Consider the following 24,542-nt stretch of genomic DNA (forward strand, 5'->3'; position numbering starts at 1 on the left):
TACGTTGTATATTTGATAATGAGTATAAGTATCTGTATTTATATTCTTAACATTGTAACCTTTTTGGTATTTAAGGTTAGTTTTTGACACGATTCCTACATATTTATCAATGTCATTCAAGTTTAATTTTCTTATTTTAATATTTATTAAGATTAAAGAAACGAATAATAATATCAAATTAATTTATCATTAGAATACATAGAATATTTAGCTATTTAGTTATTTAAACAAGAGCTTCAAGCTATCCAACATGACAATAATAATGTGTTTATACAACAGATGTTAAAAGATAGTTTGTTTATTATTTAAGTCGGAACCTTTAATGTTTACTAAATTGACCGTATTCTCGTAGTTTATTATTAAATATCTTGTTTTAAATAACAATATATTCTGTATAATTCGTTTCTTTTATTGGTTTTAATATTCAATATATAATGGATTATATAAAAAAATATTTAAATTTATCGAAAATTCTATTAACATTTAGTTGAAATTAGTAGTTCAGTTTAACAATTTGATTGTGAGTTTTACATAAATATAGATAAAAATAATAAATTTATATACTTTGCACAATAATTTTAATATATAAGTCATAATTAAGGTAATCAATTAAACACACATTTCTTTAATTTTTCTAAAATATATTCATTTTTGCAGTAGTACATTTAATTACTAATATAGATTAATGCATTATTTCTGTTTGTATTAAGTTTATGTCATGCAATTAAAATATTTTAATATAAAATATAATATTTAATACATATAAATAGAATGCCAAAAGAATAAAATATATGTATATATTCAAATCCAGCGTACTAAGACTCATTTTTTGGTTTTTATGTAGAACAAAATTATTTGTTTGCGAAAACAATAATCTGTATAGACTACTTTTCTATATATGCATTATTTTTATCTATAATTAATCAGTTCATGGAGATGTTAATACAAAGAGTAATACTAATTTTGTTAGTTGTTTACACGTTACTTATAAAGCGTTGATTTATTACTTGAGCCCAATAGCTTAGTGATATACAATTCAAATTATATAATTTATACTTATTCAAATTATTTAAATAAAGTTTGTTGAAGATTATCACACGGTGACAGAAATATCTTTTATTAAGTAATCGGATAAATGTAAGATTTTTAAATAATGAGCGTTTTTACTGTATATTTAATTAATAATATAGTTTTTAAATATATTTAAGCATAATAAGGACAATGATCTTGTCAAATTATATTTTTGAGATTCGTATAATCATTTGCACATAAAATATTCTCATAGTTGCAAATGGTTGCTGCATCCCCAGTCGTAAATTTATGAACCGTATATTTTACTTTTAACTTATTTATTTAGTATTTTTTAATAATCGTATATGCCAAAAATATATAAAATATTTTTGATTATTAAAGTAAGTTAATCAGTAATATTTATTTGGAGAGTTTTCCATTCACTATTGTTACTTCTCTTTCTTTAACTAATACCATCTATATTTATTAATTTTTATATAATATATTCATTGAATAAATATTTTCGTTAACAAAATATTAATTCCTTAAAAAAAATTGATAAATGTCTGTAATAAAATCGTAGATTATTTTAATCTTATGGATAAGGTGAATGCATTTATTTATTTTGATTCGTTTTTATAAAACGAATAGTTCCTGAGATTTTATTTATTTTTATATAATTTTACGTATGATCACAATTATTATATATACATTATAGTATTTTTTATTTTTAATTTTATATAAGAATAATTATTAGAGGTATAATTGTAGAATTTTATTTTCAGTAAATTATTTTTCATATTTAATTTAAGAATTAGATTTTTATTAAGATAAAGGATTATTTAAAAAATAAGGCATTCAAATGCTACTAATATAAAACTTTATAAGGCGTTTGCACATTAATAATATATTTTCATAAAAACTTTCATTATAACTGAAGATATAATAATATATTTAAAAGTTATGCTACCTCTTTATAGTTGTATTTTGCATGATTTGAATATACAGCGAGTAATATTACGTGCAGTTTGTTTCATAGATGATTGGCAAAATTAAATTTTGTATGAAAATTAGCAATTAATAAAGTATATCCTTCGAATGTATGCCACAAGTTAGTTGTTTAATTTTTTCCAATAAATGATAAATGTATTCATATACCCTCCTTCAGAAATTTGAGTTAAAATTTAATATTTAATATATTGAATAGTTTATTTAATATTACTTTATTTAAATTAAAAGAATTGACGTAGACTTTATTTATTAAAAATATATTTTCAGTATATTTTTAAATAAAGTTATGTAAACAACTTTAGAAATTTGGAATTAATTGATAAATTTGTCAAATCATTATAATATATATTATGTGCATTTATATGAATAAAATTATAATTCCTGAAAATAATTATTATGAAGATTTCTTTGAGCGATTTCAGTCTGCTAATTTTTATGAACAGAATATATTTAAAAATGAGTAATATTACATATATCACTTTGATTGGATTTTTATTTATTAATGTTCACTTTTCATGAATCATTTTAGATGCATGTATTTTAATATTTTGTTGAAATATTCCTTGCATATTTTTTACCTTATAAATTTAATTTATTTTTTATCATGTACTTGAAACAAATTTAAAGAACCTGTTGTTGTTTTAGAAAAATTGATAATTTTACTTATTTTCAATCAATTATATAATTACATTTATATAAAATTTATATATATATAAAATTTATATATAAATACATAACTGTATTTCATTACAAGAAATCACATTACAATATTGTACAAGATATAGTACAGAATACACAGTACAAGAAATTAGTTTATTTTTAAATGTAATTCATTTCCATGTAGGTATAGGAAAATAAGTATAAGTATGTTTCAATTATAATATAATATTATATATAATATAATCAACGATTGCCAAATAAACATTTAAACGTGAAATAAATAAACAAAATTTATTCATTTTCTTTGTTAGAATTTGTTTTTGCAAATAAAATTTTAAATTGTAAAGGATAATTATGATTTATCATTAAAAAGGAAACGTTTTTGATTTCATTAATTAAATTTGAAATAAATAAGGAAGGTTGATCAAGCTACATAGCGTCCTCTAAACATATCGGATATTATACTACCTAAACGCGTATGTTAAAAAGAAAAAAATAAAGAAACATTCAAATTAATGAAATAATAGTAGATAGTTTAACCAGACAAGTACTTTAATTTAAGGATTTAAAAATAAAATATTCTTATCAGTAAGTTGCAAAATTTGGGGCGGAGGGGGGATAAATGAAACCATAAGCACATAAGTATACTTTATTTAAAGTTTTACTAGCTTAGTTGTTTAAATTAATAATAAACATGGCATTTTTTATTATATGGTGATATAGCAACATGCTTAGATTATTATAATGTAAACATTTTTTAGCATAATAATTTTAGTTTGATCTTGGAATGTAATTTGTTAAGAAGTACTTGTATTAAAAAAGAACTTTCTGAAATATTCTAAATTGTAGTTAAATTTTATTAATTTTTTTCATTATTGATATGGCACTTACTTAATAATTTTTTATAAATTACCATCTTAATTTATTTAAAAACTACATTATATGTTGATTTATAATGTTGCTTTCAAAAAAAGTAATTAGGTTAAAGTATAAGGGGAATTGCTTGTAATCATCTGATAAAAATTCTTTACTTTGATAAAAGCATGATGTAATTGTAAATCTGTACAAGACTCGCTGTTTGATATTTAATGTTACAATGAAATCGTTTATTTATCTTCAGTAAGGGTATGTACTCGAACAATTCTTAATTAGCTGTCGTTAAATCGGTATTATGATTAAGCAAAATACCGTAAGGAGTTTAAGCAAAATAATGAAAAGTCTTTGATAAACAAGCCCTTCTTTCTTTCCAATCGAACAGATAAGAAAACATGAATTTACGCTTTTTTATCGTAGTACCTAAGTATCTCGAGTACTCTTCTAGCTACGTTCATCCGGATTAGAGTGAGAGAAAGACCTGGGTTTATGGTCGACGGTTCCATGCTGTCGTGTCTTTCCATATTGATCTGGCAGCGCTGGCAGGTTACTCGTTGAACTGGCAACGTCGCATAACTTCGAACTAACTCTAAAGACGAGTGAAAGAGAGCAAAAGAGAGAAGAAAGAAAGAAAGAATGAATTTGTGATAAACTACTAGTGGGAGGGCTCTTAGTCGGTAGCGTATCCTTATTATTCGTGGACTTACTTGTTCATACAAGCAAAATATGCAAATAAACATTGGTTATATTGGCGTACCTCAGCGTTTATACTGTAATGGATTATTATTAGTGATTTTTAAACATAATGTTTTAACATCTATAATTAATTATTTGTACGAATTAAAAATAACTTAGTAGCTTTATAATTTCTATTACGTTCAAGGTTTGAGCATCTTTCGCTATTAAGTTTAATTGTTTTTCTTCTAATGTCCATTTCATAGCTTTCGCAATGTAAAATGAATGATTTTTATATTTATTTTAGATTTATTTTATTTTAAAGTTTATATTTTGCAATTGTACGTTAAGTTGACCACTTACTTTTTTTTTTAATCTTAAAAAAGAATGAAGTCAAATTTAACAAATTTTATATCATGTATAAAAAGCTTGATAAATTTGTGATTAAAATAAATATATTTTACCTATATTCTTTGTTCTATATTATGACTGTTAGTAAAGTAACATGTGATTAAATACTTAGTATTGATCATTGCAATATAATGAAAATGTAGCTCTTACATGGTATATTATTAAGAGTTAGAAACTAATTTTTATAATAGAACTTTTATTATTTATAACAGTAATCTGGTCATTTTAATGTATTCTATATTTTTCAACAACTTTTAATCTCTTTCTGATAGCATTCCTGATAGAGAATCTTTAATTAAGTCTAACAGCTAAGAATAAGTGATGATAAATTTTTATAAATATCAAAAGATTATATTCCATTATGACTTTCCTGTTTCGCTTAAATAAATTGTAATATTCTACAAAAATAGAGGACTTACTTGTATTTTACAATACACCTCTTTTTTAGGATTAATCATAATAGTTGTTTGTTTCTTCCTCAATTCGTGCAACAAGAATATGATTGACAGTGATATTCAAAAACTTTTTAGTGAGAACGAACAAATATATTGAAATTGTATTAATTATAACAAACACACTATTTATAAGATATTATCATTCAGTGTTCAGTCTAGAAAGCAGTATTTAAGATTGCAATCTTAAACCTAATATAAGATTTTATCATTTACAAGATAAAAAGTGATAATTTTATGAATATGTTGACTGTGTAACATAAAAGCATACATATTTTAATATTGAAACAAAAACAAGTTAAATCAATGCAACAAGTTATTCAAATTATTCTATATAACGACTGCAAAATGCAAAGTATGAAATGCTTAGTACTGCGAATATTAAATAAAATTCTTCAGTTTCTTAAATTTTATTATAATTTTAAACTAAAATTATAAGCGAAAATATTTTCAAGTAATTAATTATATAAACTGTATTATCATTTATGTTACATTACATTTTGTTAATAACTTACACATTTGTTAATAACATAGAAAACTGTTTTTCTATATTATTTCCTTTTGTAAAAACGTTTTAAGTGTTTCAATAAATCGATATAAATTCTATTCAGATATTTTTTATTTAAGATTTATTTATTTATAACTGTACAGTTTTATTCTTAATAAGTAACACAAATCACAATACATGTCGATAAATTCGATAAATAAAAAGGTTGAGGATGATTGAAAAAAGTAAATTTTTTAAAATGTTTGCTATATTTTCATAAAAAATATATAAGCAAATTTGGTAGATGTACCTGTAAAATATAAAATAAAAATTGCATGACTAAAAATAATAGTTAATCAGTAAAAATTAAAACAATATATTTATTTTCGCAACTTACGAAGTAAATTGAATAAAGTCGCAAAGTAATATTTTTCGCATTTATTATAAATATCGAAATTACGTATATATTAGCCATAAATGGGCATTTCGTCACGTAAAATTACCTTAAGTGATCGTTTAAATTAACCGCAAACTAGAGCTTATCCATTATCTGTTTGATTTGCAAATTTTCATCCTTAGATCTAATACAGTCGTAAACAAAGGACTTTCTTTTCTTTTAATATTTAGGGAAACATCTCAAAAGTTTAATGTAAATAACTATGTATGGATCACAAGTGATTTACAAATAATAATTGATTTAAAGTAACAATAAAAATATTATAATTATTAGTATTAAACCGTAATGTACAAATACTTATTGCTTGTGTTGAGAAAAACTTATGAATTTCAATGTTTGTTATCCAATCTTGTTTTTATAAATTAATACTTACCATAAAATTGAATTAATAGTTACGCAATTTGATACTTAGTTATCGGACTTGAACAATTACTTGAAAGTTCATACTCTACTACTTATTTAAATATTATGTATACCATACATATTATATGTGTTCACTTATTACAAAATATTAACATAACTACTACTTATGCACTGGAATAGTTTATATTAAGTGATAATAAATTTCATCGTTTTAATACGAAATTGCAACTCCTTCAAAAAAAATGTCTAAAAAATGGAAAAACGTTTAGATGAATAATTCATGCGATAACTCTTTATTCAAATTAAAAAAATGTATTTATATTATTACAAATATGGCATCGTTCTAACATTCCTTTCTGCGATTAAAATTTATTCTTATCTGCCATGTAATGACTTTCGTTCTGTCTTTAAAAGTAAAAATTATCATGAAATATTAATAAATAAAATTGTTAATAAATAATAAAGGGTTATCTTCTCCAATACTGTCCTCTTACTTTAAAGTTAGGCACGATATGTTTCACAACAGATCTAATCCGCCAGTGCATGCAATTTTTAGGTTTGTATAAATAGATGTGAATCTAATTTCAGATTGTATGAAGTTACTTTTTGAGTTAATTGTTTATCTGATCGATAATTATCCATAGATACTATTAGCAGAAAGCTATTTATTACTTAAATTTCGGTTCTCGTGGAAAACTATAAAAAATGTATATTTAAAAACATTAAAATATTTATTTTATTTATTCTAATAAAGCTATTTCTATGGAAAAATACACTTATAAATTACAAATGTTGATAAAAACATATTGAAGAGGGAAAATGTTGTTGTCTAATCAAAATATTTCAAACTCTTGCTTATCTTATATTATATATATTTCCATATATCATATATAATCCCCTTTAATGATGTTATCATATCTGACATACAATTAATTAGGTAATACGAAAAAAAAGCTTGAAAGCTTAATTATTCTTATGATTGTATATTTTAAACATTTTATTATATAATCTAAGCATTTAATAATTTTCCATTAATCATTATTTTAATTAGAGTTAATTATAGTTAACTATTTATTCAAAATTTTAAATAGCTCGGTAATTAACATAATTGAAATTTTTAAGTACATCTGTAATTGTGATTTTAAATTATAGAAAATAATAAATTGTGCGTACCTTTATATTATACTGACTTATAACCTTTTTTGATTATTTTTTCATTGTTTTACACTCAATATTTATTATTATCCAATTTTATAAAAAGAAATCAGTAGTGATGATCAGAGAAATATTATATAATATTCTACCTTTTATACATTCTATTTACAAATTATGCATAAAAATAATAATGTAATAATGAAGAGGACAATGAAATTATTAAAAAGTCGAAATTAATTATTAATTTTAAAATTATACAAATTTTTGTAGTATGCTTGGTATTATTAAATATATTTGCACATATTTATAAATCAAAGAGAAATTCAATTCGCAATTTTTATTAATATTTGCGTGACATAAATTAATTTCTTAAGCTACATATTTGTCTATATCAATAGAAAAAAGATAGTTAATAATTCTGAGTTTAGAAGAATTTTATCAGCCGTCTTGCATTTACTTCTAAATAGTTTTTATATTGTAATAATCTAATTTTACATTAACAGCAAATTTAATTTTCGTGAAATAAATTTTTTATTAACTGTGAAATGTATAAGAATTTCACAAAAAAATTTACTGTAAAATGCAGTAAATAAATTTAAATATTAGTGGTATGGTTGATTTTATGATGCATTATTTAAAAATAAAACATTTTTTATTTTAAATTTTAGATAGATTTTATTTACACAGGCGTACACACACACACGTACGTACGTGTTATTTTCGCGCATCAATATTTTATTATATTTATATATATTATATTTAATTCTTATTGAAAGAACATATTTTAACATATTTTAAGTATATTATTTAATATTAAATAACAATTTCAATTAAACTTCCGTTTCATTTCTACATATTATCAGTTAATATATACAAAATTTTACATTTATAAAGAAAATGTTTATATTACATAATTAAAGAATACGAAAAATTATAATTATTAATTTTGATATATATGTATAAATTTTTGCATTTACAATTAAAAAAAAATTGTTAATTTTATCTATTGTTACAAAGAAGATATATAACTGCATATATATATAATTTGATGATTGGAAGAACTTTAATTTTCAATATTTTTATCATTTACACTTTATTTTATATACAATTGTTTGTTTCCAGAACTTAAATTCTTTTGGTGTGATTAGTATGTTTTTGTAAAATCAAATTTTATAAAATCAATTTATATTTACCCTAATTTTTATAAACAAAAATAATACCTAATTGAATAATTATAATAGAGTAGATTTGGGAAATACATAAATTGTTTGGCCTATCAAAATTTTGATAGGCTGAAACATACAATAACGAAAACAAATACGACTCAAGAGCAAAGTCATTAAGAAATTCGGCGATTTGAGGTAGAACATAATAATGGAAATGCTGACTTTATAAAAACTTAAGGTACTTTTACAGAAGTTCATGATGCGACTCTCGAGATTAAGTTTAACTTTCAATATATTTTGTTCAGTTTTAAGCTCATTGGTTAACCTTCTGTGTATAAATATTGTTTGGAATGTTTTTATTTGTGGCCTGACACTGGTCGATTGAGAGGAATTAATATGAATAAAATAATATCTTCATATCAGTAATAAATAATTTACACAGAAAAATTAATTTATATAGCTATTGAATTTTTAAAAAATTTTCCTTTTTTATGTAATATTTCTTATACTGAGTTTTTTAAAATATTATTACAAAATATAATATCGATCTTCTTTATTATTTGATTAAAAAAGTTTTATTCATGATCTAAATTTATATTGAAATTAACTTTCAGATTTTTCATAATTATATATTTCATAATTATAAATTTCATATATATATATATATATATATATATATGTACGATATATCATTTTTATATAATTTCATAAAACATTTCCATTAGTCCTTATTGTACAAAATCACGAATATTACTTTTATCATTTACCTTCTTTTATTGTAAATATAAGCCAATATTTAGTTTAGGGTCGATATTATTATAATTTAATTGATAAGGAATTGATAACATTTTACTCAAATCTATTTTTAATGACTCAGTTAAGTTTACCTATTTAGTATCTTCAATTGTAATACTAATTGATCTATCTTCGAAACTAATAATAAATTTGAATATTGATTTAATCTCAATTTAAATTGATAAAAATTGAATGGCGAAGATCATTAAAGAGTTGTAATACCCTGTAAAATTAATAATCATTATATAATTTTCAAATTATTGTCCTTACGAATACGCTTATTGGAAAGGAGGAGAGAGGAAAATATATTTTAAAAATGAGAAAGTGTAGAAATGAGCAGTGTTTCTCAGGCTAACATGCGCAAATATCTGACCTCCTAACTTCTTCGATAATATTGATTAAATACCAAGGAAGTGCATGAAGTACATCATAAAAAGATCAATTAAATCAATTAAGCTCAAAAGTCATTGGTCGGTTAACCACGGTACTATATTACTTGACAAAAAAAATTTATTCGTTTTAGATACTTAATTTATGTATCAAGTACATTAATATTCTCTTTTTATTATTCTATCATAATATTGTATTTTATTTATATATTAAATAATGATAAATTTAATATACTCCTAATATTTGATGATTCAGATACGTAATTAATCTAAAACTTTATCTTTTCGTGTTATTTTATAAAACAGCCGATAAGTACAATAATATTGTCACATCTGTACACAGCCATTTAAATAAATTATAAATCATTTGCAGTCTTATTTTTTAATTAAAAAATTCATGAAATAATTATGTAATAAAAAGTTTTCTCGAAATGCATTACTTTTGGAAATTAAAATAGAATTTAAAAATAAATTTGATAATTATAAAATCTATTTTCAAACACCTAAAAATAAATATCATAAACATTATTGTCAATAAGATCATATTCTATGTTATTTTTACTTGAAGTTTATTATATACTTTTAAAAGTAATATTTTTAATTTTAATAGAGAAAGATTAATAAATAAAAATAAATATTAATATGATAATATATGTATTAGAAATAAATTCTAAATAAATAACACACTCCGGTCAATAAATTATTTTTCATACAAGGTAGTTAGTTTTAATAATTGTTTGTTGTATATATTGGCGAGAGGTAGGATACAAGTGTGTACGATGAGTAAATATATATGGATGTGCCAATATTTAAATTAAATTGTTATTTTAAAATATTTTTTAATAATGAGTAAATAAAATAATTTCTAGGATATATATTAATTGATAAATTAACACTCTAGTAATGATCGATAAACTCTTATAATGACTATATTTACTTGCAATAAATATTTATTGACAATTAAGAGTCAAAATATACGTTTTTTGCATTAAATTATGTATTTTATTTTTTTAAATATAGCAATAGAAGTGCAATTGTAAATTGATCATATTCTGGCGATTGTAAAACGAAAATCTCAAGCTGGAAGAAATTTCTTAGCCAGATACGTAGATAGTCATCTTCCATTTCTGCCCCTTAGCGCCGCATTTTAGTGTTTTTAATTTCTTCGTAGGATATTGCTTTGATCTACTTGAATTTTTATTAAATTTCCTTCATATTTAAAGTTCTTTAAAAATATGCATTAATTTTTCGAGTAACACTTTTTTTTACTTAATATAGTCTATATGTCGACGATTAAATCAAATTCACTTTTTATACTTAATGATGTTTAGTTAATTAGAAATCGATATGGATCAAGTTACATTGTATTACAATTATTGTAAGTATAAATTATAAAAAAATTTCAGTACTTAATTTATATTTTCAATAATAGAATAGATTTTATTTCAAATTAATTTTTCTTTTAGCTTTTCGTCTAAAACAATACTAATTATCTAAACGAATAATATTTGCAATAATTGAAAATATATTTAAAGTATTTTAACTGCTGTATTAAGTATAAATATCAACGTTTAATTTTATAATTATTTAAAATGCTAATTTAAACAGTTATAAATGCTTATTCATAAGTGTTCTACATCGTGTCAAAATTTCTAAAAATTGATGGATTTATTACATTAAAGGTAATATCTATTTATTTTAGCGTCGTTAGATGTATAAGTGTATATGGATTTCATACTTTTTTATTAATAATTTTATTGAATAAGAGAAGTATAAATTACAACTTTTCAAATATAAATTAGTCTAAATTAGTTCACAAATTTAGAATTAAATAAGAAGTTTACATATCTATATATATTATAAAAAATCTATTATATTTATAAAAAAAATAAATTTAGAAAAATATAACAACCACCGAGAAGAGTATTTATACACTAAATAAATTTGCTAATTTCAAGAAAATTTTGAATGAAATACGAATGTCGGGATTTTTTAATGAAATTTTAGACTGATTAAAACTATTAAAAAAGAATTTAACTTACATTTCTTGTTGTTAATCACTAATATAGTATCAGAATTAGCTCAGAAGAGCGTATTATATAACCATACATATAGAGATTAATTTCTATGTACTATAGATTTTACCAACGTTACCGTTACAAACCATCAGATTTTCAAACAAACAATATTATTAATCGACATTTACCAAGTGGAGAAAACTTATAAATATATATTGATATCATAAACGATAAAAAAAGTGGTAATTTACTCATTCCTTCGTCCTCTTTTTTTATCTCTGCAGTGACCGATAAGTACATTTGCCTTCATGCACAACAGTATTATTCGAATAAATAGCCCATGTACCAGTAATTTAAATCATGATAGTTTCCGGGACCGACCAATATCATTTGAACAACACATCTGGAGGGGGGGGGCGGTTAACAACGACATTGGTTTCTGTCCAGATTACTTACGAGCGAACAACTGTCACCGTTATGTTATGCCTTGCGCGTTTCTCGATACTGAGTTTGTAACTGTCCTGATTATGCGCGATTAATTATCTTGTGACAGCCACTAATCATAACATATATACGAAGTTTCAATTCTGAAATCAATGCTGATAAGAATTTAATAGTTCCATTATAATTATTTGACTAAATAATGTTAAATTTCCTATTGAGTGTATAACAATATTATACCATGTACAATTTTAAAATAAGAATTAAACGAAAAAATTACTTTAATTATTGCTTTTGATATTGAAGTAATCATTAAAATAATAAGTTATATGAACTTTATTCATTTCATTAATTTGAGCAATTTACAGTTTAATTAATGAATTTCATAAAGAACGTTTTAATACACATGTCATTATTACTAAATTATTAAATTATTAAATATAAGTATTTATAATATTATATTAACAAATATTAATAACATATTATAGATTAATATACAAATTTGAATCTAGCATCGAAAGAATTACAAAACTGTGTTAATTTTGAACGAACGATTTCATTCTTTATATATATACATTGCCGATGTAATCGAGAAATATTTTATTTAAAATTTGTTCACATGTAACATCAAATTCTGTATATCTTTATATGTTGCTATGGGAAAGCGTTTGAAAGTCGGTGCTTGAAATAAAATCCAAAAAAGGATACTAATAAAAAATTATCCGAATAGTAAAAAAAATGTATCAATTTGATAATATCTAACAAGCGATGGATTATTCCTGATCTCAATGACTTCCATATCATTTTAGTTTTATTGTATGAAGCTAATAATACATCACTCATCTTTCGAATGCTTTTGTAGTCATTGTTGGAAAAATGAATTATTCGAATTATTAGATGAAAATAATAGTCAGTTATCGATAAATATGAAAAATCAATTTATCTTTCATAGCTGAAAGCAGTGCTCGTTAAAATAAAAAATGACGATGCATCGTTTAAGAACGTTATACAGCCAGATGGCAGATATGGTGGTGTTTGCTGATGTGGCGTGTGAATAAGAGAGAGAGGGAAAAGGAAACAAGACGAACGTATTATAACCGTTTTTTCAAGTGAAGCCGTATCTCTTGCACAATTTGTGACCGCGCCATCTGCCGGATGTATTGTAGCCGTTGATGCAGCAGTAATATTATGACGATAGATTGTTGAGTTATATATATTGTGGTTAGATGGCGCCGTAACATCTATTTGTCGTTCCATCATATCGGATATATTAACTCATTTTTCTTTGTAACTTTGTACATATTTAACAAATTTCACGAGTTCGTTTAATGAATTACAATATAGAAAAATATATTTAAAAAGATTTATTGAATTTTTAGTATTGGATATCTTTAGTGGTTTGTTTATTTTTAATTGGACTGCTGATAATTATTCATTGTATATTTAGTTTATTAGCAGTTTTCTTTAATGTTTTAATTATTTTCATTTTAATTTCGTAGAATAATATATTTACTTATTTCTCTTATCAATATTTCTCAGCGTATTACGAATAAGATAAGCGTACAATTTTAATATATATCTTGGGCCATACAACTTTAAATTGAATCTACCATATTCTTATGAATATTATGAATATTATTTAAAAAAATAATATTTCGAGAGAATATTTAAAAAAACATTTGATGCGTAACAATATGCTTTAGCTTCTATAATTTATTTCAAATTTTGCATTGAACAATACATTTAAATAATATATATCTGCAAGATATATTGATAAATTACTATTGTATTTATATTATATACAGGCAATGAAATGTTGCGCTATTTATGCAAGTTTAATTAATTTATTAATTAATTAGAATTTTGAGCTTTTTTCTGAATCTGTGTTATAATAATTTATTTATTTTATCTAAATTAAACCCAAATATATGGCATGCGTTATTTGCGAACTTGTATTTGATTTAAAATTTTAACAATATTAATATTACTTAGACATTTGACGAAAATAGATTTTCGAATATATTTTCTAGCTATTATGAATGCCGATATAAATATATGTATTATAATGTTAAAATATATTGATGGAAGATTTAGGGTAAATGAATAATATCTCGTAGGAGAAACAAATACAACATACATCTACTTTTATTTCCAACTTATTGTTAAAATAATAGAATAATAATATAATATTTTCATGATTTAGGTATTTATAAGCATACCTAGATATCACATAATTCAGAGAAAATATTATCTTGTATGATTAATAAATTTATTGTTGAGTTAAATCAGTGCTGGAACGACGATTAATTCACAATCTAAAATCAATGTAAACGTTATGCAAGACGTATGTAAAGAAGAAATTGTAATCTATGACTGGTAGTTAATTGATAATTTGAGAAAATATAAAATGTTTTATCAAAAGTTGTTAAATTACACTTAAAATGGTGGAGAATTAGGAAAACATAAGTTCATATAATTAATAAAAATTAAATTTTATGTTGTAATAGTTTTTACATATTGGTAAATTTTTTCGCGACATTTATAAATAACACATTTTATTTACATAAATATTTATAATTTATTATTATTAAATTAATAATGATGGATTAACTTTACCGTGCATCATTTGTATAAATTTATCCCAAAACTTTACCGTAAATCAATATATTAATTAAATATATTTCAATGCATTTAATGAATATACGTAGCAATTGTATATAAGGTAAACCAAATTGCATAGTAAATATAGTACTATAGTTCAATTACTTTATTGAGTGAATTTTTTTGTTAAGAAGTAGTTGTTTGATAATTTTATAATTTTTTTTCGAATTCGTGAAAATTGTAATTTTACTCCATTAATCGTTTTGTTTACGAATTATATAATTTATAATTATATAATTTATTAATTTATATAATTTATATAATTATATCATTGTAATTATATAATTTATAAATTATATAATGTATATTTTAAATGGTCATTTTAATCCATTTTCAATTCTAATTAAAAATATAATTTGTCGTGTTCTAAATTTTACATTAATTTTAATTAACAAATTTTACCTAATTGGTAAATAGTATATGCTTATTCAATTTTTAATGCTAGTTATGTAACTATCTAGTAGTAATTATCGTTGTTATATATAGTGTGCAGATTTTGTGAAAGCTGGAGCTGAACAAAGTCTTACACCATCAGATGTTGTTTCGGTGGCGGATATCACATTTTCCTGCGTTGCAGATCCGCAAGCTGCTAAAGAGGTAAGTCATATGTTTTATTCTTATTGAAAATATAAAAGATGTTTATGGAGTTAATAAAATGATGCACTATTTATCAGATATTAATGCAGATAATCAATAATAATCAAATGGATGTAACAGTAATCGAAGCGCAACTTTTAATTTCATTAAAAAATGACAATATATGCCGATTTTTCTTTTTTCATAAATTATTTTCTTAAAAAGCTGCCTTTTCTTATAAATTTGTTTAGTTTTTAATTTATATATTTTAATTCCTTACTTTGTGATTCTGTACTGTATATTTTCTTATTTATGGTATAAAGAACTTACAAAAATATTGAAAACTTAACTGAAAATGAGCTGATATATCAAGTGATTCATAGTAGAATAAAAAAATAATACTATATTTATACAAAATAAATTATTTTGACTTTATAAGATTTCAAGCTATCAATTTAACAAAAAAATTTTCAGTTATTGGAAAATATTACATAATTCAATTAGTAATGCCGAAATAAATACCTTGATAAATCTAATTTATTTTCAGAAAACAATCTAATGCATATAGATTATTTAAAATATTTAGTTAGCTCTAATTGATCAATTTATTTATTACTTAGGCTATGATTTTGCCTAATTGATATTTCATCTTAATTAATAAAGCATTGTGATAAAAACGCTTTACTAAATGAAAGTGCATCATTAGTGCTTTACTATAAAAATTTGTATACAATAACATCATATCTATTAATACATAGATGGTGTTCGGTAATTGCGGTGTTCTCACCGAAATCTCTACTGATAAAGGCTATGTAGAGATGACGGGCATAGACGCAGAAACCTCCCAGGATATTGCAGAAGCCATTACTGCGAAGGGAGCGCGGTACCTAGAGGCTCAAGTACAGGGTAGTAAGGTTCAAGCAGAAGAAGGTACCTTGGTAATTCTGGCGGCAGGTGATCGCCAATTATTCGATGATTGTAGTAGCTGCTTTGGCGCGATGGGCAAAAACACGTTTTATCTTGGCGAAGTCGGCAACGCTTCAAAGATGAACCTTGTACTCCAGCTCATGGCGGGGGTGACGCTGGCCGGTCTCGCCGAGAGCATGGCCTTAGCCGATAGGGCGGGGCTGCAGCAGAAGGATGTACTCGAGATACTTGAACTTACCTCCCTTGCCTGTCCTGCAATACTTGACAAGGGCAAAGGTACTTTTTACATTTCAAGCTCTTTAGCTTTCATGCGTTGCACTGATACAGCTTTGAGAATGATAGTAAAATTACATGAGAATTATTGAATATTTTACTTAATATTCAGTGTAAAATATTATTGACTATAGGTACATGGCTGTAGGTACATATATATTATATATCTCACAAGAGTTTTGTATTCAGATTTTTAATCGTTAGAAGGTGTATCGATTATATTTGTATCATATTACAATTTCTATCCTCTAGTATTCAATTTTATTCTATCAATCATCAAATTTCTTTTAATTTAAAACCGACTACGTACGAAATATATATGCAATTTAATAAATTGTAATTTATCATTTAGATTAGTAAATTCAGAATAACATGTAATTCTTTATAATGCATAGCTTATAGTTTACCTACCTTAAATTTAACAGCTGCTTAAATTTAATTTATATTTTAGTTTCAGTTAATGTATATACCAATTATCTTAAATATTTAAATAAATTTTGAGTTTGACTATTGTAAGATTAAATGATAAAATAAATATACAAGTAATTGGTACACTATTAAAATATGCTTTTCATAATTTAATATAAAATTTTTTTTAACTAAATGTTCCTTAATTATTTGAAAATTTTCAATAGCAAATAGAATATTCCATGCAATTGAATGATTAAAAAGATTTTCAAACTTATAAGTATTTAAAAATTCTAAATTCCAATTTATATGATATTTAAAATATTTTTTTTATTAGTAACGTTGCGGTAATAAATTGTTGAAATGTTTTTAATAGTTATCTAATTAATGAAAGTGTTTTGTTATTTTATTTTCTATTTATTTATTTTTTTATTTTATTTTATAACTATTTATTTTATTATTTTATATTATATTTATTAATTTTTTTATTTTATTTTATAACTATTTATTTTATTATTTTATTTTATAATTATTTATTTTATTATTTTATTTTATAAGTATTTATTTCATTATTTTATTTCACACATTTATTTCATTGTTTTATTTCACACATTTATTTTATTATTTTATTTAAAAAATAATTTTAATAATTTAAAATTTAAAAATATCAAATATAATAAAGATGCTAATATTTATAGTTATTAAAATTTTATATTAAAAGCCAATGCAAGGGTCATTTACATAAAACTATTTTATATTATTTCATGTTACTGTTCAAACGTCCTAGTTTGATCTTTATAATTGACAGCTAAATGTCACTACTGTATAATTCTCAAAATTAAATATCACGAGTCTAGAAATATTTATATTTTTTTATATGTAATAAATATAGTTTCTGTTAATCTGTATAACAGTAGTATAAATTGCTGTAGCACATTTCTAATTTAAAGATATTTGTATTTTGAAGATTTTATTAAATAATGATAGGTTATATTAAATTCACTATTACTCTATTAATTACTTCGGTCTTAATAAATCTAGGATATTTCTTCATAAAAAACTATGTTTTTGATTATCATACTATTATTATGCTTGATTTCTCCATTCTGTTTAAAATCATTGTTTCTTGTTTTATTAAAATATTGCAATTTCAACTTATTTAAACTTCTTAAGAATATTTTCAATAGAAGCTGAGGCAACAAAGATGGCAACAAACCACGATGAATCATTTGACTGGATAAAGAAAACTATTTAGTTTATGTACTTTAAGTGATAAATTTCTATTTATCTAAGATATATGTTTCACAATATAAAACCATTTTGATTCAGTACTTTGACTTATTTAACATATTGATTGTTTGCTGTTTTCATGAACACACCATTAATAATTTTCTGAGACATCGTGAATGAAAAATATTTTCAAATTTATAAATATTGTCAGATTGTTGTTCTCTTATTCTGTTTCAATTTTTTTTATTAAATATAACTTAAAATTTGCAATGTCAAATAAGATAATATATCCTGTAGCCATATACATATCCTTTCATATTTTTCTAGCCATTTACTAATTTATTTATCAAAACTAATTTAATAATTACTTTGTACATTTCATTGTTATTAATGAAACGATCTTATAGAATTTACACCCTTTTTCCAGTAGTGGTCTTTAATTTATTAATAAAATAGCTTGTATATTATATATAATATGAAAATTAATAAATTTTAACATTAAATATATAAATTGTCATGTTTATCACGATAATTATGTACTGCAATACCATATTATTTGAATTTGTTCGATTTGCATGAAAAGATGTTGGTATTATCTAGTTTTATAAATAAGCTTTAAACTACTCAGTGTTAAAGTAATAGTGTTGTAAATACTGTAAATATTTTATAGGCATTTATTGGAGGAATTTTTGTTGCTTTATTTTTTTTTTAAATAATGACTGAAACTTTATAAGCCTTTATTCTTATTAGCCATTATATAATCAGTTTTAATTTATAGTCCACAACAAAAATATTAGAAAATTAGTATTCAAAAAAATTCAGAGTCCTGAATTATATCACATATTTTGCAAAAAGATTTACTTCGGTAAAGTTGAATTTCTCATGTCATATAATATGATCCACATAAAAATTTTACTTAAATTTATCCATGTTAATTTCATTACTAATTATTAATTTTCTTTTGTTTTATACTTTTTGTAATTTTTCCTTGAATTAAGCTTAATATTTATAGTAAGATTTATTCGATTTCTATGAGATCGAATACTAGTTGTAAAGGTAAATATTCATACTATGAAAGTTGGAAATATTCTGTTAAAGTTTACAAACAGTGCAACGTAGAGTTTCAGAATTTAGCGCAGCAGGTATTATATCCGTCTTCAAATGTAGAAAAAAAGAAAATTGTTGTTTTATTTATTATGCAGCAGTATTCGTCTTATTTAAAAAATGTTATTATGTGAATGGAAATACTTTATATTTGTCCGTAATACAGCTCTAAAAAAATTAATTAATTTAGAATTATTAAAACGTTCGTTTATATATAATAACATATGTATTCTAAAACAAACTGTACACAAATTTAATTTTGGTTATTAATGTTGTAAACATATAAATAAATTTTCATTAATATACAAAAGTATATTATAATTTTTAAAGTATTACATATTTTATATCAGCCTATTTAAAGTTGCTGTGATAAAATAAATATTACATATTTACAACACATGTATGATACACGAAACTAACATTACTAGAGCTTGTCTACATGTAATATTTAAAAATTTATATTTAAATGTTTGTTTATATTTCACATAAATAACATATATAACATAAATTGTAGAGCTATAAAATGTAAATATTGAATACGCACAAACTTTATATTTGTACAATAAAATGAGTATTATTGGTTAAAATAAATGTGTACATTTTATATATTATGCATAATCATTATGCATAATTCAACAATGAGGCATTGTTAAAAACATAATTTTTTAAATCACTAATCTCATCTATCATTACAGCCATAATCGAAGGCGGATTCACTACGCAACTGCCTCTTCAACACATGCAAAAGGATCTAAGACTGTCACTGAGTATGAGTGATCAGCTCGAGCAGCCGATCCCTCTTGCAGCTGCAGCTAACGAAATTTACAAGCACGCAAAACGCCTAGGCTATGGGGAGCACGACGCATCTGCTGTCTACATTCGTGCGAGGTTCTAAAAACTGAACTAAGATCGCGCGCCCAAGAATCCCAATCCACAATCCTCAGTGGCGCCGACATCTAATTATCATATTTATTGATGACATAAATACAACTGCAATACTACCTAAGCGAAATGTCGTCTCTACATCCACCTGCATGAGTATCTTGGGTGGATTCGAGAGCGAAAAATTAATAGACAAGCGCCTAGGAAATGCGTAGCCAATCCTCTTTGTTTGCCCAGCCAACAAAGTTATGAAAATTATACTTACACTTATATTTCCATCGATGACCTATTTGAAAACGTATTATTTACAATATTAATAAACTTATGAATCTTCGTTGTTTCGTATATTAATATAAATATACAAATGAAAAAAGATACCAAGAAAGACAGTATAGTTTCTTTTATACTGGACATGCGGTATTAAATTGACGAAATTAAAGTTGACAAAGAATTTTAAGAAGTGTAATTATAGATTTTCATACTCGACTATCTAAAATAAATTAAAGGATTCACTATAAATTTTTGAAAAGCTTCTATTAAATTATCTCGTGTAGTTGCAATTTAATTTTTAAAGTTTTCCATAAGGATATAAAAAGGTTTGAGGAAGATAAAGAGTGTATTTCAAACAAAAAGTAAAAGAAAACAGTGAAAAAAAAGTGAACGAGCAAGAGCGAGTAGAAATATGTATTTTTATTGCCCTGCTATGTATGAGTGAATAATTATATGAATGAATTTGCGTTTTATTTGAGTACTTCCAAATGACACACGACGATTATATATTTGCGCATGATTTATTTCTTCCTAAACATTTATTATCAATAATTTCTCTTTTTACATTTATTAAAAAATTTCATTACATAATTATTGTTAGCGACTCTGACGACGGATGGGATTATTTCGTTAATTTAGAAAAACAAATAATCGTGCATTGTATTCCTCTACATATTAATAATATCCATGATATAGCGCATTCGATATATCACGACGACGTATTATTTGTAATTTTATATATTTTCTGAGTGAAGATGTATACAGCTACTTGTACTAATTCATTCATCCAACCTTCTTTAATACTTTTTATGAATCTTCAAATGGGTGGGTTCATATTCTTCATTTTTTACATTTGTTTATTTTGCGCGTATACAAATGTTGTGCATAATGGTTTTCGTAATATTTACATAAAAGTGACTCGTTGGTATTAAAGAAACGTAATTTTTTTATTAAAGAAAAGAAAACAATTTGTATCAATATTATAAAAAGTTAATAGTTTTAGTGCCTTATAACAAATTTACAAATTAATTACGTTTTTTTTTTGAGTAAAATTTGGTTATTTTTTTAATTTACACATTTAAAATATTTGTAATAAAATAAAGAAGACATATGATAATCAATTTCACGAATTATATTATACGGTATAAGTAGTGCATTTATATTTAAATTTTCGTTGTGTAATTTAAAACTAAGAATCAAATAAAGAAAATAGATCCAACGAGTCGAAAAAACCACAAAATATGATGAAATATTAATTGAATACACAAGTAGTGAGTGAATTACCATATTGTTTGTTAACCACTTATGTAACAATGAAATACAAATGCTATGGACCAGCGCCAGTTTGTGTAATTTAATATTAATTTACAAACAATTTTTATAAATTTAACGAATTTACAAAATTTTTATATATATTTTCGTTTATTCCTTCAAAATGAAAAAAAAGAACGGTAATTTAAATTACACAGTTTAATTAAAATATTATATGTTCATTATGTATTGTGTGATATTATATTAAAAAATTAAGAATAAAAAAATTACATTGTGTATAAATATCAGGCAATTCTGGTGATGGTTCTTAAAGGATAGTATGAATTCATCAAACCTGCTATGAAATTATGCAAAAGGCAGTAAAAGTACAATTGTACATGAAAATATAGATGATAAGAATTGCGATATAGAATATCTTAATGCATTGAGAGAAAATTAATTTACAGCTTGAGAGTGATGAAAAGTGGATCTCGAAGTTGAGATATGCTCAGGCGGGGTTGAAATTTAATATTAATAGAGAATGTAAAAGATGTGTAATATTAAAATGATATATGTATATGAAAAATGCGTTTGTTCTAAGAAAAATAAAATAATTAACGAGATTATGCAAAGCTAAAAATATTAAGTACAATCTGGCGTAAGAGGCATCAAAAGACTTGCTTCTAAAACATATTCATTTTTGTTGATTTTGTATAGAAGCAAGAAATGTTAGCATAGATTAATATAAATATACACATGATTAAATTTACGTATATAAATGTTTCAATGTCTCTGTTTTTATATAAGTAATACAATAATTTATTTTTAATGAATTTAATTATCTACACAAATTAATTTATATTCATTTTTATATAAAAAAATGGTATTGTTTTATGAGCAAGTACTTTAATTGTAAAAACAGTAAATATCGAGACAAAAACAAAGCGCGGAAATGTAAGGTGAAAAATATACAAAGAATTAAAGTTCAAGTATATAGTTATATATACATACCTATAAAAGATAATTTGAGAATAAACGAGGGAGAGGATAAGACAGATTATAAAAAGAATAAGTGTGTTGAGGATGAGAGCATAATGCATAATTGCATCTGGGTTTTGCGGCGCACCGCGTAATATGTTTTTGTCAGAAGATGCATTGGTTTTATTGAATAAATATATCTATTTGATTTATTTTAAAAATAATTTTTATAAAATGTAATGCGAGAAATATATGTAGTTTAAGTATACGAAATGATTTCAAACATAGGATTTTCTTGTATTTACTATACAGACAGAACTTTCGAATAGCATTTATCAATGAAAAATACATTATCATTTTATTTCAAGTTTCCTAGAATATTAAATGACATTTCGGATTTTACATTTGGATGTTACAATAAAGTGTTAAAATACTTTTATTTGTATTGTATTATAAGAGTACCTGAAATACTGCCTCTATCTTCTAAGCTTTAACAAAAAAAAAATGATCACACTAAAAGTAAATAAACTGATTCGAAACCTAAAATCTAAATTATTTCAAGGAAAATATTTATTATTTTTGAAATTTTATTTATTAAATAGTAGATATAAATATTATATATATCTTTTATTAATCTAAAAAATAAAATCAAATATTTTTTTAAAATATTGGAATGAAAATTTTCTACTTCAACAAATTTAGTTTTTTTTTAGTTTCATTTTTCTGTTTATATAATTTAGCGACAAATATTTAGTTGGTGTATCAAGTTTTCAATATTAATTAGTAAAAGTATTTCTTGATTTAAATATTAATTTAATAGTCATAGTTTTGTGAGCAATTAAAAAACTGTATAGTAGATAACGTTGATACACGTGAATTTAGCTAATTGCAATAACCTAAAATTATTTTAATTTTAATAAAACAATAGTTTGGTTATTAATGGATTTTTATATTTATTTCATGAGGTAAAAGTAAATTCTAATTAATGTACATTTTAATATACTATTTTGTAATTCTATAAGAAATTTACTAATTAAATTATACATAAAATATGCAATAAAATAAATAGTGTAATTAAATAATGGAATTAAAAGTCATCAAGCATGAATTATATACAATCTATCCTTTTTATTACACTCATTTGTTTAATTTCTAAATGAAATTAATATTTAAAGGTATTAGGTAAAAGATATATCATAAAGAAATAATATAAAATGTTTTTTTAAATTTAATTCTTTTATTATATTGTAAGAATTATATAATTGTTTGTATGGAAATTTAATAATATAATAAATTAATATAACAATTAAATATTAAAAACTGTCAATTGTACGTTTTATAAATCAAAATATATATTAGAAACAGGACAGAAAAGTTTTTGAATAAAGACATTTAATTATTTGGCCCTGTAAATTAAAGATTTAAATTAATTAAAAGTATTTTTTTATTATAAATTTTTTTAAATTTTTTATTTCATACAGAAGAAATATGAACTATAAAATATTATACGAAGAAAATATTTGTATTCAGATATTTTCATAAAATTTAAGAAAACTTAACTATGCAGTAACAAAAAGCAAAATAGATAAAATGAAATTTAATTCCTTTACTGGGTTTG

The 24,542-nt window shown here is 23.0% G+C and overlaps 1 protein-coding gene across 1 annotated transcript; it reads left to right on the forward strand.

Annotated features, from left to right (window-relative positions):
* Nucleotides 1–14,429: 14,429 nt before the first annotated feature.
* On the forward strand, nucleotides 14,430–20,933 carry LOC105360037 (putative oxidoreductase GLYR1 homolog). Its single transcript, XM_011496811.1, has 4 exons — nucleotides 14,430–14,459; nucleotides 15,512–15,622; nucleotides 16,360–16,804; nucleotides 20,239–20,933. Exons 1-4 carry the CDS (start codon nucleotides 14,430–14,432, stop codon nucleotides 20,436–20,438), a joined length of 786 nt encoding a protein of 261 aa, XP_011495113.1. The 3' UTR covers nucleotides 20,439–20,933.
* Nucleotides 20,934–24,542: the final 3,609 nt, after the last annotated feature.

Source organism: Ceratosolen solmsi, unplaced genomic scaffold (assembly GCF_000503995.2).
Source record: "Ceratosolen solmsi marchali unplaced genomic scaffold, CerSol_1.0 scaffold29, whole genome shotgun sequence".
NCBI lineage: Eukaryota > Metazoa > Arthropoda > Insecta > Hymenoptera > Agaonidae > Ceratosolen > Ceratosolen solmsi.